The sequence below is a fragment of the Aaosphaeria arxii genome (assembly GCF_010015735.1).
Source record: "Aaosphaeria arxii CBS 175.79 unplaced genomic scaffold BU24scaffold_2, whole genome shotgun sequence".
NCBI classification, from domain to species: domain Eukaryota; kingdom Fungi; phylum Ascomycota; class Dothideomycetes; order Pleosporales; genus Aaosphaeria; species Aaosphaeria arxii.
Window position 1 is genome coordinate 2966577 of NW_022983475.1, and position 13508 is coordinate 2980084.

Genomic DNA, 13508 nt, shown 5'->3' on the forward strand with positions numbered 1-13508 from the left:
TGAAAAATAGTCTAGAGGAAAATTCCGTATACTCCAAGCTTCTTTTTCTCTGCGGTTTTGGGAGTTGCGTATGAAAATAGCAACGTTCCAATCGCAGAATAGCGCAGCCACCGAAAAGCTTTCAAGGTATTAGAGTTGCCGAATTTCCTGGAACTCAAGAAGGAAATCTTTGCCAGCGCTACCATTAGCGAGCCATCCGGTCATTTGGAACTTCCATCACGCCCAGCCAGGTAGTTACAGGAAGCAAGGACACAAAATGCAAGCGTAGGCGTCGTCAAGGAAGGCCAGTGCTTGAGTTCATCTTGATAAAGCAATAGATCTAGTATTAGTCCACCATCAGCCAACTTTGCTAGGCGTAAAGGGTCAACCTAGTCTACGTTTTTAGGTAGAAAAGAGTCAGTTTTAGTACTACCTGCCTTGGAATCAAGTGCCATGAATAGCCCCGTGTTTACCCCAGAGGTGACCCCAGAAGTAGCCCAAGGGGCAGCTCCGCAGTACCTTTTGCGGAGTGTACAGATTGGTAACTCCGAGCCTATACATTCTGTTTCTGGGTCAGATAGCCTATGGAAAGCTGGGGAAGATCTATGGAGCACAATGTTAGATAAATGATGGAGCATCGTCTGGTCTTTGTTTCGGTACATCACTATCTCTACCTTTCAACAACAGTATCTCTATCTGGACCACAACATGCATTCTTGGCTGGGAAGAGGAAAATCACTCCGAGCTGGGGTGACAGTCTGTTGCTTGATCGCGTTCGTGCTCTTCGGCTATGATCAAGGTGTCTTCGGAGGTATTCTGCAAAATAAGGACTGGTTGGACCAGTTCGACCACCCGTCGGATTCGAAAACAGGAATCATTGTTAGTTGCTACAATCTGGGATGTTTGGCAGGTTGCGTGTGTAAGTTTCTCCTTCTGTTACAGCTAAGGTGCCAGGCAACTGATTTGTTCTATTAGTGAATTTCTGTGTGGGCGAGATACTGGGCCGCCGCAGAACGATTTGGACGGCGATGGGCTTCGTGGTCGTCGGCGCTATCCTACAAACTACGGCATACAGCGTTCCTCACCTAGTCATTGGACGTGTTATAACTGGCGTTGGAACCGGCCTCAAGACGTCAACCGTGCCTATGTCAGTGCAACTCACTACTTTCTTATCCATTTACGCCATTTATTGACCAAAACCAGGTACCAGGCAGAGCTATGCGACCGAGAGAGTCGAGGAAAGTTGGTATCCGCCGAGGTCCTCTTCGTCGGCGTCGGTATCGTCCTCGCATACTGGTTTGATTTCGGCATGTCTTACGTTGGCGGTGCAATCGCCTGGCGCCTTCCAATTGCCTTCCAGATCGTATTTGCCCTTGTCGTCATCGTCCTGGTCTTCGCATTGCCAGAGTCACCGCGTTGGCTTTTCAACCACGGAAAAGATGCACAAGCAACAGCAATCCTCTGCGCCGTCTACGACATGGATCCCATGGACGAATACATCGTCAACGAACGACACGCCATCCTCCAAGCGATCGAGCTCGAGCGGTCCACCGCCAAATCGAAGACGTTCTTCAGCATTCTCCAGGCCGATTCAGTCAGGACCCGTTACCGCGTGCTGCTAGCCTGGGGCATACAATTCATGAATCAGGCAGGCGGAATCAACCTCGTCGTCTACTACATCCCTTCCGTGCTGATCCAGAACGTGGGAATGACGCCGCACCTTGCACAGATCCTCGGCGGATGCATCAACATGATGCTGATGTTCGGCACCATCACCCCGTCTATCGCTCTCGACAGAATGGGTCGTCGCAAGACGATGATTGGTGGCTGTCTGGGCTTGGGCATCTGCATGCTGATGATATCCGCACTGTTGTCTCAATCTGAGAAGCCGAATGGACATACGTATGCCTCTGCTGCTGTCGCGTTCTTCTTCCTGTACATGTTCATCTTCGGTATGACGGTTCACTGCGTCCCCTGGGTGTATGTCCCGGAAGTCTTGCCATTGGAAGCGCGGACAAAAGGCACCGCCATCGGCATAAGTTCGAATTGGCTTTGGAACTTCACGGTCGTGATGATAACCCCCGTCATCATTAACAGACTACAGTGGAAGGCCTATCTTATCTTTATGGCTACAAACCTCCTCTTTGTACCATTGCTCTATTTCTTCTACCCGGAGACAAGCAACCTGGGTCTCGAAGATATAGACAAAATATTCTCACAGGGCGGAAACCCTGTTCACGTCGCTGCGGAGATGGTGAAGGAATTGAAACTGCAGAAGGAGGAGTCGCAACTAGTCAGTAAGATTGAAGGCGGTCCTGACCCAGAGTTGCAAGTGGTTCATGAGATCAAAGTGTGAAGAATGGCACGCGAAGGTCTTGTCCTGCAGATGAAGTTTGCCTGCACACTGTTGCACGAACAGGTTATGGGACAATAAACACAATCTAGGAGCGAATTTTTGATAGGGCGCGGTAGATTTCAAGTCAAGGTGGGATCAAGAGAATCAGCGTCAGTATGTATCATTAGTCAATGGCCATATTTGATTCATTATTCAAGTCCCCACATTTTCCTAAGTTCAGCAGCCCGTCCAGATGTTTTCCAACCTGTATCTCGTTCAATCCTAGCTAGATGCTTCAATAGAGCAATTTGCTCTGCCGGAAATTCCTCTTCCACATGGTTATCTTCTTCAACTGCAGTTGAGCGAATATTCTGCCGATCTACTCGAACACCACCAAAGACTTGCCCTGCGATATAAAGAGGTTGCAAATGATTCACCCAATTAGCACTTTCGAATTGTCAGTGAAATAGGCCATAAGGAAACAAATTGGGAAGTTAATGGGACGCACTGAGAAGTATTCGATATGCTTATTCCACAGAGCTTCTTGGCATGCCACACGGGATCATAATGCAGATCACATGTTTCCGAAACTGTATGTGGGGATGCAAAGAAAGGAGATGGCCCTTCATTTGCAGTTGATTCGGTGCTTTCTCGTTTCACGTCTCCTGTCCATAGGAGTAGTATTGCACCTGCATGATAAAATGTATCCGCACAGACTACGCCAATGGTCAGAGATAGATCTGAGAAGAGTGCATTGACTTACTGGATGATGAGTGGCTGAATATGATGGTTTCGAAGGGGCACTTTGACGCATTGACTCTGAATGGGAATAGTGGATGTACCTGTTCTGGGCGGTGCTTTTGCCAGTCTTCCACTTCATTCCATAATTGGTTGACTTCAGAGACGTATTCAGTGCTTCTTGAAGGTCGACGATGTATCTTTGCACGCAGATTGATGATCTTTGCAAAAATAAGAATAGCAAGGTTGCAGTAGGCATCCACACTACCAGATGTCGCAGTTGAGATAATCGAGTTGTTGTCAACCCAATCTTCTGTCGGCATCAGCGTCTGCTCACCAATCATGAAAGCTGCCCAAATATCTGAGTTGGATTAGCTAAGTATGCATCCACTTTCTCCGGGGACAGGCAGACCTATTCGTGCAAAGGCCCAGAAACATGCATTCACTATCCCTTCGCTAGATCCATTCCACTTTCGAGATTTCAGTAGCCCCGCACAGCCCTTTACGAATCAGCTTCTGAAAGTGGTGAGGGTCGGAATGAAGGTGCATACTTTGAGGTGGCGTCTCCACTCTACAACATCAGATGCCATCATCTCGTAAACACACAGCAGAGTACATGTTGCCAATATAGCGGCATCTGCCGATGAAGGGTCCTGATGTATAAGTGATTGAATGGCATGTTGGTAGAGTGCTAGCGTCATCTGACGCGGACGTTTATTTACAGCGTCGAGCTGCCGAGATGCCAAAGCCATAGCTGCGGCTACAAAAGGCTTGCTTTTCATCATCATGTGAATGCTTGAGACGGTGAAGTGCATGTTTGAATCCGTTGTCTCGCACCAGGTCCCCGTTTCTCGGAGGTATGCTGATAGTAATTGGCTCTGCTCAGCTTCAGGTATAGGTAGCTCGAAATCGGCCAGAGGTGGTGCACTAGAAGCTATGCCTTGACCCAGAGAAAACGGCAGAGTGACTGTGGTAAATGGCGCGACACCAGTGGCTCCATTTCCTTGATCTGCAGGTCGTCGGTTCTCTGTGAATTCTGGAGTGTAGTCTTGAAGATTGGAAATCTCCGCATCCGGCTCCAACCATCCTGGCCGTGGAGGCGTTGCACTGACCGGAGAGGCCTCGGGGAAAGTGGAGGCAGCAGGTACCGAATACACGTCTGGGCGATCATCTATATTTCCTATTTCAGTGTCAGGAGACGCAGCATCCGCGGCATCCAAAGAGCGCGCATCGTCACGATATTCCCGGACAATGACATCGGTATCATTGACAATCTAGGAACATTAGACAACAAGTCGTTTAAAACAAAACTGGGCAATGAACGGCAATGACTGACAACTACACCCTTCGATGCCACACCCCCAACTCTATCACTCTCAATCGCCGACAAGATTGCACTGTCTTCGCTCGATAATTCTAGGCTCCTAGAAGGGTGAAACGACGCTTTCAACCCCCAGAGACACTCATCACCTCTGGCTTCACAATTACGACACCGCGGCTGGGCCCCATCGCCTAATAGCAATCGTTAGAAACCAGCTTGTCGATATCCACAAATGGTACACACATTTTCTTCTCCGCCGGCGGCAAATGAGGCTACGGGTTGCACGGTTAGCACTGGATGCGCGGGTAGCGAGTAGGCTCATCTTACCATCCAGAACGACTTCTCGTACGACTCGCAATGGGAACACCATCCGCACCACCAGCCATGTAGAACGATTTTCATGGAAAGTGTAGGAGTGAACGAAAGAGGACGTTGAGAAGTGCTTAGACTTGCCCTAGAAGCTCTATTGCTAGCGCGATGCGGGGTTGCGGTATAATGAACAGGAGCAAGCAACTAGCTTCGAAAAAGGCAAGTCGAAGCACCGTCTGGTGAAAGGGAAAGTAGTGGCACTATTCCCGCATTTGGAAATCCGCGATGGATGAATGTGTTTACATTACGAAGGAGCATAGGATGAGTTAGGATTCTTGTAAGGTGCACAGGAATTATATAAGTCCTCAACACTGCAGTCATGAATACACATACATTCAGAAGCCATCCTCAACCCCTTACCCCAAATCCCCCATCTCCACATCCCCAAAGTCCACCGCCATGAGCTCCAAAAAAGAAGTCCTCATAATCGGAGGCGGGATATCCGGCCTCGGCATGGCCATCCAGCTCAAGCGCCTCCTCGGCCACGACAACTTCACACTGTACGAGAAGTCCGACAACATCGGCGGCACCTGGTGGCACAACCACTACCCAGCCTGCGCATGCGACATCCCGAGCCATTTCTACTCGTACAGCTTCGCGCCGAACCCGGACTGGTCGAGCATGTATCCCGGACGTGATGAGTTGCATTCATGTATGATCCCGCGTCAGTGTGCTATACGGAAAGACACTAAAGCAATTGTTAGACTTCTTCTCCGTCGCCGAGAAATTCAACATCCTCCCCCACTGCCGCTTCAACACGACATGCAAAAACATGCTCTGGGACGACGCCCGCCAACTCTGGATCTGCACCTTCGAAGACGGCGTGACGGGGAAAACCTTCGTCCACGAAGCCCCCGTCGTCGTCAGCGCGATCGGAACGCTCGACCGGCCCAATGTCCCCGAGATCGAGGGCGCGGGGAAGTTCCAGGGCAAGATCTTCCACAGTGCGCGGTGGGACGACTCGGTGGCGCTGAGGGGGAAGAATGTGGTGGTGTTGGGGAACGGGGCGTCGGCGACGCAGTTTGTGCCCGAGATCGTGAAGGAGGTGGCTCCGAGGGGGAAGGTCGTGCAGTTGGTTAAGAGTGCGCATTGGTGGACGAAGAGGGTGAGTCCGAACGATGACAATCCGTCAAACTGCTCTGCTTTTCATGAGAATTCTAACATAAGTGTATCAGGGCAACCCAGTCTACTCCAGCACCTGGAAAGCACTCATGAGATACGTCCCCCTCGCGACCAGAATCTACCGCATCTATCTCGCATGGCAACTCGAAAGCGTTTTCTACTCCTTCCTCATGAACGACAGCGGGCTGCGGATGCGGAACAAGATCCGCAACGCGACTCGAGAATACATCGAGAACGACGCGCCGAGACAGTACCACGAGATCCTGATGCCAGACTACGAGCCGGGCTGCAAGCGCCGCGTCAACACCGCTACCTACCTTGCCTCGCTGCACTCCCCGAACATGCACCTCGCCAAAGACCGAGTCGTCAAGATAGGTGAGAAGCACGTCCAGACGGAGACCGGGGCGACGTATCCTGCCGACGTTATCATCTACGCCACGGGGTTCGCAACCCAGAAATGGCTTTTCCCAATGGACATCAAAGGGGTTGGTGGCCGTGATATCCACCAGCTGTGGGATGCTGCCGGCGGCGCGGAGGCGTACAAGGGCACTGTTGTCTCTGGCTTCCCCAACCTCTTCATCTTGTACGGTCCAAATGCTGCGACGGGACAGCACTCCGTCATCTTCCACTCAGAATGCCAGATCAACTACAGCTGCCGCTTGCTGAAGCCCGTTCTCTGCGGACGCAACCATGCGGACTCGATTATGGTCAAGCCGGATGCACAGGCTCGTGACTTGAAGTGGGTGCATGGGAAACTGAAACATCTAGTGTTCAATAGCGGTTGTCGGAGCTGGTGGATGGACCCGAAGACGAAGAAGAATACGTTCATTTATCCGGATCCGATGTTCAAGTATTGGCTACGTACGATCTTCCCAACCTGGTCTGATTTTGAAATAAGGAAGGACAGAAGAGTGCAGAAGAAAACGTCTGGTGGACTGTGGATTCTGGTCTTACTAGGGCTTGGAACAGTGACGTGGACATCATCGGCGAATTATATAGATCAGTCTGTCTTGAAGAGTTACTTGGACCATTTTATTAAAAGAAGCATGTCTTTGGTATAGAAACAAGATCAATGTCATGCGGTTGTCATAGAGATTGCCATTAGAAAAAGGAACTTATTGCATACCAGAAGGAAGGGTAAAGAAACACATCTGTTAATCACTCATCCAATGGACTTTTATGATTTATTTTCTTCATATTTTTTTCTCGGGAACTACCCCTACTATCTATCTAATCATATCAATGTCAAGACTCTGTATGTGGATGACTATTATCCTGCTGGGGGTCTTTTTCCCCTTCCTCCTGAATTTGATCAAGGTATGCAAAAGCGTATATCTGTCCCTGTCCACCTTGCATAGAAGCCCTCGGTTCCTGCAACAGATTGAAAACTAAATAGGAGACAACGTGCCGCCGCGAATCGTAATTCGCTCTGTGCTTTGTATGAAAAGGAAAGATGACAAGTAATGAGACAACTCTACTTCGCTCAGGAGATGATGCGACAACCCATTTGTTAGGGGTGTGGTGGTAGTAAACAATAAACAAGAAGAAAAAACATGGCAGAATATGCCGGAGATCAAGAGAACAATAAAAGGTGTGTCCTCCCATGTCGTCATATGAAAGAAAAAGTCAAAGAACAAAGAAAAAACGCCATGCCCAGCTGCTGATGCAATCAAATGTACAGACCTGTGTCGAATGATATGTAAAATAATACGTAACCCACCAATTCCAATCCCAATATCTATACCCCGCGGCCGTAAGAAAAGCTCCTAATAGGTGAAGACTGCTCCCGCGCGCCATAATCCTGGAAAATGCGATATGCTTATGCGATGCTGACGATGCAATGAAGAACGACAATGACTATTCCCTCCTACTGGAACATCCATTGGCAATGGCAGGCCCCTGCCGGATCTCTACGCTTCGTCAGCGAGCGCCGCTCCGATTGGCCGATCGCTGAGTCGCTTGACGAGGCACTGAAGAACTCGTCGAAGGTAGGATCTTCTTCTTGGAGGTTAACGATGATAGGCTGCGATCCGACGACCACCGGTAGGTAGATGCCGTTGTCCATCAAGCGCATTTTCTGGCAGTAAGGCTGTGGGGAGTCGGGGAGGCGTCGTTCTTCAATCTTGACGATGCGGGGATAGGGTGGAAATCGGGGATAGTCTCCATCGCCTCGTTTGCTTCGTCGCTTGGCAGCTGGCGTTGGCGTTGGCGTCACCGAGACACTTCCTTGCGTGCCAGTAGTGGGTGAAGCAGTCTGTGCTACCAAGGGCAATATGGTACTGTCGAATGGAACAGTTGCCTGGGTGGGCCAAGCCGTTGGGAAAGCGGAGAAAGTGGCGGCAGTGGAATTGTCTTCGACATAGATGTATCCCTCAATGTACGTCTGGTTCCAGTAGCAGAACCAGGGCGCATCACCGGGTAACACCTGGAAACGGTGTCGGAACGGAGGCTTGTCCGGAGGCTTGTCTTGCGACTGGCCTAGGGAAACACCGGCTAGGAATTCGTCCTCGGCGAGCACAACCACTTTGTCATATCTGGCATGAAAATGGAAGGCTGGTCCGAATGCCTTGTAGTCTAGATCCTGAACGAGCTGCATCGAAATCGGCTGGAAAGGAATCGCAGGCGGCTGTACTCCAAACTGGGTACCACCATCGGGTTTGCTGAAGGCTTCAACCGAGACCAAGGGGGCTGATTGACCTGCGGTGTTGTTGACAGTGATAATAAGCGGCGCAAAAGACGACTTGCATGACCATGCAGATAATTGGTTCGCTAGAGTGAGACAGCTGGGGCTGCTCTCCTGAGCGATACCAAGTGGTAGGGCATAAGCACCCTCAGGCAAGGGAGTTAGAGAAGAGGGGGTCGGGATAGGTGTGGCATCGAAGAGAGAACGAGAGGTGGGAGTCACTTGGGGTGACCTATGAATGGTTAGCGTTATAATGCAGTCTCACAGCGAACATCAACTTACGGTTCCTCATGATCTTTGTCGTGCTTCGGTGGGCGGTTTCCACTGTCGTCCTTGCTCTTGTTTTTCGCAACATATGTGCCAATTGCCGCACCGAGGATGATGGCGAAGATCAACACCAGGATGAGCAAAAGCACGGCAATGCCCAGTGGGAACCTCCCCCACAATTTCTTTCTACGCCAGCTTTCGGCTTTCTTCTCCGTCTCTTGCTTTTCCGAGATTGGCTGTTCGTTGGATAGTGATGTTGTTGATACAGATGTTGATACTGCGAGAGAAGTAGTGGTGGCGGCAGCGGCGGAAGCGGTAGGACCGCCTCTCCTCTGGAGGGACTGGCGACGTTCATCCAATGGAGTCAATGCACTTGGTAGGGGTGCAATGGGAGATACTGGCGTTTGGATTGCGCGTGAGTCGTCGAAAGCATTAACTGGCGATGAAGGCTCCACCGGCGTTGCATTTGCTTCGGCCACCATAGCAGCCTTTGTGGGACCTTCGGTAGGATACCGGGAGTAAGGAGGCAGCTGCTCGGCGTGGCCGTCCGGTCCAACAATGTCCTGCTCTTCACCATCTGGTCCGAGTCGCCGATGATAGCCAGGGTTCAATCCGGGAAATCCGACGGGAATGGCTGTTGCAACAGCACCAGCAGGGAGGGGCGGCGGTTCGCTATCCTCCACAACGTTCTGCGTATACATGCCATAAGGATGGGTTGGGCGCGATAGTGACATTGAGCCCCGGGTTGGTTGTGATGTCGATGCAGTTGCTATGCTAGGCGAACGTGCCATTGTATTTTGAGTGTACATGCCATATGGATGGCTAGGTCCGGTGGTGAAGGGGCTTTCGGATCGTGCCATTGTCGCGAAAGAGCCTGTTGAACTTATGGATGTGCGATGTTGCAAATGTGCGGTGGCCTGGGAGCTAGAACCCCGAGTGTGGGAAGGGTATTGTTGGTGGTCGTGGGCGTTTGAATCCCCCGTTGGCTTCATGGTGCTATTTCGCGATGCTATCCTCCGCAGATCGCCGTCCTGTGCCTTTTGAGTCGAGAAACCGGCGAGATTGGGGCGCGGCGAGCCATTTCGATCGTGGTCCTGCCTGTCGGTCGTGTTGTGGTTGGCCGCGTCGTGGTTTTCGTTGCCCATTCCCATTCCCATTCCTAGTCCCGTACCCATCCCCATGCCGGCTGGGCGAAAGCCGTCCGACACAGAGGGCATAAAATCATCTTCATCCGGGTCGAGCGCATATTCGTCGTCGAATACATTGGGATTGCGAGGAGGCGACGGGTCCCTCCTGTCGCCGCGGTCATCGCGGTCGTTGTTGCGTTGGTCCATCGCGTGTGTCGTGGCTGTCCCTGAGAGCAGCCCGACTGGGCTTGGTCACCCCTTTACAAGCCACCCAGCAGCGTCGCGACGGCGTGATTGCGAGAGCGATAGTAAACGGCGGATGGAGGAATTGGGTTCTGATGGCGATAGATCGAAAGGAATGCGAGCGATGGAGTGTGTAGTGAGCGAATGTGGGCGTGGGAGTAAGTGGTGTGGATGGGGATGTGCGGCGTTGGAGGTTAGGAAGGAAGAGAGTTGGGAAGGGTAGGGCTAGCGAGGTGAGGCGAGGGCGGTATGAAACGATCCGTGTGGTTGTTGGGGTGTGTGAGTGTGGGAGCGTGAGAGCGGAAAGGAAGGCAGGAGCAGGAGGGAGCAGGAGGGCAGGTGCGAGACAAAGGCAAAGTTGGCAGGCGTTCCTTCCTTCCCTTCCCTTCCCACCCCAGTAACGGGCAAGTGCAGGCCGGGGACAAGACAAGACCCAGGACAGGGCAGGTGCAGGGCAGAGCAGAGCAGAGCAAGGACATACACAGAGCACAACACAGGGTAACTGCAGATGGAAAGGCAAATGAAAATGTGCTGTATCTACTCCAAGTGACTCAACCTATTAATTGTGATTCCTAATACTGGCATTGAAGAGAACCCTCAAGTCAAGACTCGAGTTTCGAGCAAAGACAGGATTGAGAAGCCAGAGAGACAACAACGGAATCAAGAGCCGTTTCGAAGACGATGCAGGCGCTAAACCGGCAACAGGCAAAGTCAACGTTTGAGAATTCAAATCCCTGTCCTGATCCTTGTCCGATGCAACCAATGATGTCCTTCCATTTCGCCCAACCACCGACACACTAAACCCTAAATCCACCAAGCGGGCAAAGGTCCGGTTCGAGTTCGGTCGCTTCCACCCAACTTTTGCCTTGCCCTTGCCCTTACCTTTGCATCCATCTAGTTACATAGTATCATTGTATCACAGTATTACGATAATATTACTCCGTACGGGTCTTTCATCTTTTTCCTTTCTTTTAGCTATTTACTCGATGGTATCGGAGTTATAGTGGTACATCTATCCAGTATTTCACCACCGGTTGCTGTGCACATGCTAAGCCCGAACTCTTTCGACCAAGCCAAGATACGGACTATTCATAGTCGGAAGAATGAACCCAACAACAGCGATAACAACTTTCGTAACGACGACTACGACGCAGCATTCTTCACTGCCCAGAAACGGCGTTCGGACAAGAAGTCTCTTCAACAACAATACCAACGATGATGCCATCGCTAACAGCAATATGAATCGGAAAATATCCATCAAATATCCCTCCACCCATCCATCCATGTGTCCATTTAGCCATCAACCCGAATGATGCGATATGCCTGCCCCCTCCCATTAATATCCATAACCTTTCGCCTTTACTCTCCCTCTGCCTCGGTCCAATCAATTATCAATCAATCAGTCCGTCAATCAGTTGTCCATTTCATCGCCGGCTCGCTTGCCCGGTAATGAACAGTGAAAAGAACATCTGCAGCCATACTCGTTCACACTGTCCCCTAGGTACACGTGTGCGGAATGTTCCGCACCGTCACACTTTCTCCTCACCTGCCTGCTATCGTCTGCATGTACATATGTAGGTACAGTACATACCTCGTCGTATATGTCTCTAATCGGAGATGTACCCTACATTCGAATGCCGGAGATCGTGCTTCCGGCTCTCATACTCCAACCTCTTCATTCTGTCTATCTATCTATTTATGTATATAGATACATGTACATCGGAGAGAGCAATTGTCCGAACTCCACTCCTCGCTAGCGATTAAGACACATCATGTGTATAGATACCGTTGTTATTTGGTAGGTACCCAGGGTTGTACCGATCAGGAAGAGAGAAGAGCAAGACTCGAAGTGAAAGATGCTCTTCGAAAGAAACAGTGACCTTCCACTCTTCAGAAAAAGAATGTTTTGAAAAGAAAGAACAGTCTCCCAAAAAGGGAAAGTCTTCAAAAAAAGATAATAGTCTTCGAATAAAACCGTCTTCAGAAAACACATCTTCAAAAAAACATAGAGCAAGAATCTAGACCAACCACACCACACATCGCTCATCACGCACGAGTCTACAAGCATCTCCATACACCCCTCACACATCCCGGCGAGCAAGAAGCGAACACTCGATACGATCTACAGATATATCACCGTCGGTCTAGAACGATCGTACCTATATACGTTCCATGTACACTGCAATGCATAACGTGCATTTACGACTTGATATCAAACCCGCAAAACACGCTCTTTCCTCTCCCTTCCACGTGGATATGGACATTGCCTTTTCACTTCGCCAGCGCTTTAGGAGAGCAGAAGCTCCTCGCTTTTATCTGCATCCACCCCTTAGGAAAATGTGCTTGGATATGATCTCGTATATCACTGTAGCAAGTGGTCTAGATCGATCGTATCTATATACGTTCTACGTACACACACTGCAGTTCATAAGGTGCATGTACAGCACGACTTGATACGGAACTCACAAGCCACGTTATCTTTTCCTTTCACGTGCGGATGTATGACTTCGTTGGTCTTTGATGGGGGAAGAGGGGATGTGATACCTATACGGGTATGTTGTGGCTTTTCCAATATAAATCGTAGGCAAAACGTGGTTTGAAGTGATCTCGTACGATCAGTATAGTAATTGGTCTAGAACGATCGTATATATACGTTCTATGTACATGTTCGTACAGTACATACAGCTCATTTACGACACGAGGCGATATAGAAGTGAAGTGAAGTGAAGTGAAGTGAAGTGCCAACCATGAGTTTTTCTCTCGCTCACGTGTGCACATAGACGTCTTACATACCTGCTTACCCTGACCTTTCGAGGGGAGAGGGTGTTGATTGGAAGGAAGACGTGCTTCGATGTGGTTTATGGGTTGGAGGAGAGTGGTAGTTCATGCCTCTGGCATGTCACCTTTCTCACCACTAAATGATCGAGACGCTGATTTAGTTTGCTTGACGATGGCAGCGAGGAAGTGCGTAGGTACATAACTATGTATGTACAGAACATGACATCGAATCTACGTAGGTACGTATCCTCCCCACGTCTCAAGTAAGGACATTACATCGCTGCTCCATCACGAGAAACGGATCGAAAACAAAACCTTTTGTTAGCACCCTTTCCATACATTATAATGACTTCGTTCGTATATTTTGTAGTCGCGAAAGCGGAATGCATCTGATTCCCTCCTCGTCGCTGATTGGTGTGTAGACGGGACTGTATGCTGTGAATTCGATTTTTCAGATGGAGGTTTGCTTTTTTATGATACAGTACTGTGCTGGTTGTTTGGGAGATCGAAGGTTTATCGAGTGGAGTGGTTGATTGATATTGAGAT

General features: G+C 50.0%; 5 protein-coding genes across 5 annotated transcripts; 2 read left to right on the plus strand and 3 right to left on the minus strand.

Annotated features, from left to right (window-relative positions):
• Positions 1-687: 687 nt before the first annotated feature.
• On the plus strand, positions 688-2424 carry BU24DRAFT_476647 (general substrate transporter; the record flags this gene model as incomplete). The annotated part of the gene is made up of 3 exons (XM_033532939.1): positions 688-898; positions 955-1126; positions 1183-2424. 3 exons carry the CDS (start codon positions 688-690, stop codon positions 2333-2335), a joined length of 1536 nt encoding a protein of 511 aa, XP_033387910.1. The 3' UTR covers positions 2336-2424.
• Positions 2425-2508: 84 nt separating this feature from the next.
• Positions 2509-4774, minus strand: BU24DRAFT_439648 (uncharacterized protein). Its single transcript, XM_033530322.1, has 8 exons — positions 4701-4774; positions 4617-4645; positions 4389-4564; positions 3604-4326; positions 3465-3552; positions 3078-3413; positions 2823-3030; positions 2509-2761 (listed from the first exon to the last, which is right to left on the minus strand). Exons 1-8 carry the CDS (start codon positions 4757-4759, stop codon positions 2524-2526), a joined length of 1857 nt encoding a protein of 618 aa, XP_033387911.1. The 5' UTR covers positions 4760-4774; the 3' UTR covers positions 2509-2523.
• Positions 4775-5141: 367 nt separating this feature from the next.
• Positions 5142-6925, plus strand: BU24DRAFT_476650 (FAD/NAD(P)-binding domain-containing protein; the record flags this gene model as incomplete). The annotated part of the gene is made up of 3 exons (XM_033532940.1): positions 5142-5394; positions 5447-5847; positions 5918-6925. 3 exons carry the CDS (start codon positions 5142-5144, stop codon positions 6923-6925), a joined length of 1662 nt encoding a protein of 553 aa, XP_033387912.1.
• Positions 6926-7053: 128 nt separating this feature from the next.
• On the minus strand, positions 7054-7600 carry BU24DRAFT_122378 (uncharacterized protein). Its single transcript, XM_033520910.1, has one exon. It carries the CDS (start codon positions 7467-7469, stop codon positions 7110-7112), a length of 360 nt encoding a protein of 119 aa, XP_033387913.1. The 5' UTR covers positions 7470-7600; the 3' UTR covers positions 7054-7109.
• Positions 7601-7731: 131 nt separating this feature from the next.
• BU24DRAFT_340634 (uncharacterized protein) lies at positions 7732-9959 on the minus strand (the record flags this gene model as incomplete). Its single annotated transcript, XM_033523235.1, has 2 exons — positions 7732-8779; positions 8830-9959. 2 exons carry the CDS (start codon positions 9957-9959, stop codon positions 7732-7734), a joined length of 2178 nt encoding a protein of 725 aa, XP_033387914.1.
• Positions 9960-13508: the final 3549 nt, after the last annotated feature.

What these genes read in the sequence shown, in the direction of transcription:
- BU24DRAFT_439648 (XM_033530322.1), bottom strand. Translation starts at nt 4,759, where the DNA reads ATGGCTGGTGGTGCGGATGGTGTTCCCATTGCGAGTCGTACGAGAAGT. An exon ending in TGGCATCGAAGGGTGTAGTT is followed by an intron (nt 4,327 to 4,388) that starts GTCAGTCATTGC and finishes TAATGTTCCTAG; the next exon opens with ATTGTCAATGATACCGATGT. An exon ending in AGCATATCGAATACTTCTCA is followed by an intron (nt 2,762 to 2,822) that starts GTGCGTCCCATT and finishes ACAATTCGAAAG; the next exon opens with TGCTAATTGGGTGAATCATT.
- BU24DRAFT_122378 (XM_033520910.1), bottom strand. Translation starts at nt 7,469, where the DNA reads ATGGGAGGACACACCTTTTATTGTTCTCTTGATCTCCGGCATATTCTG.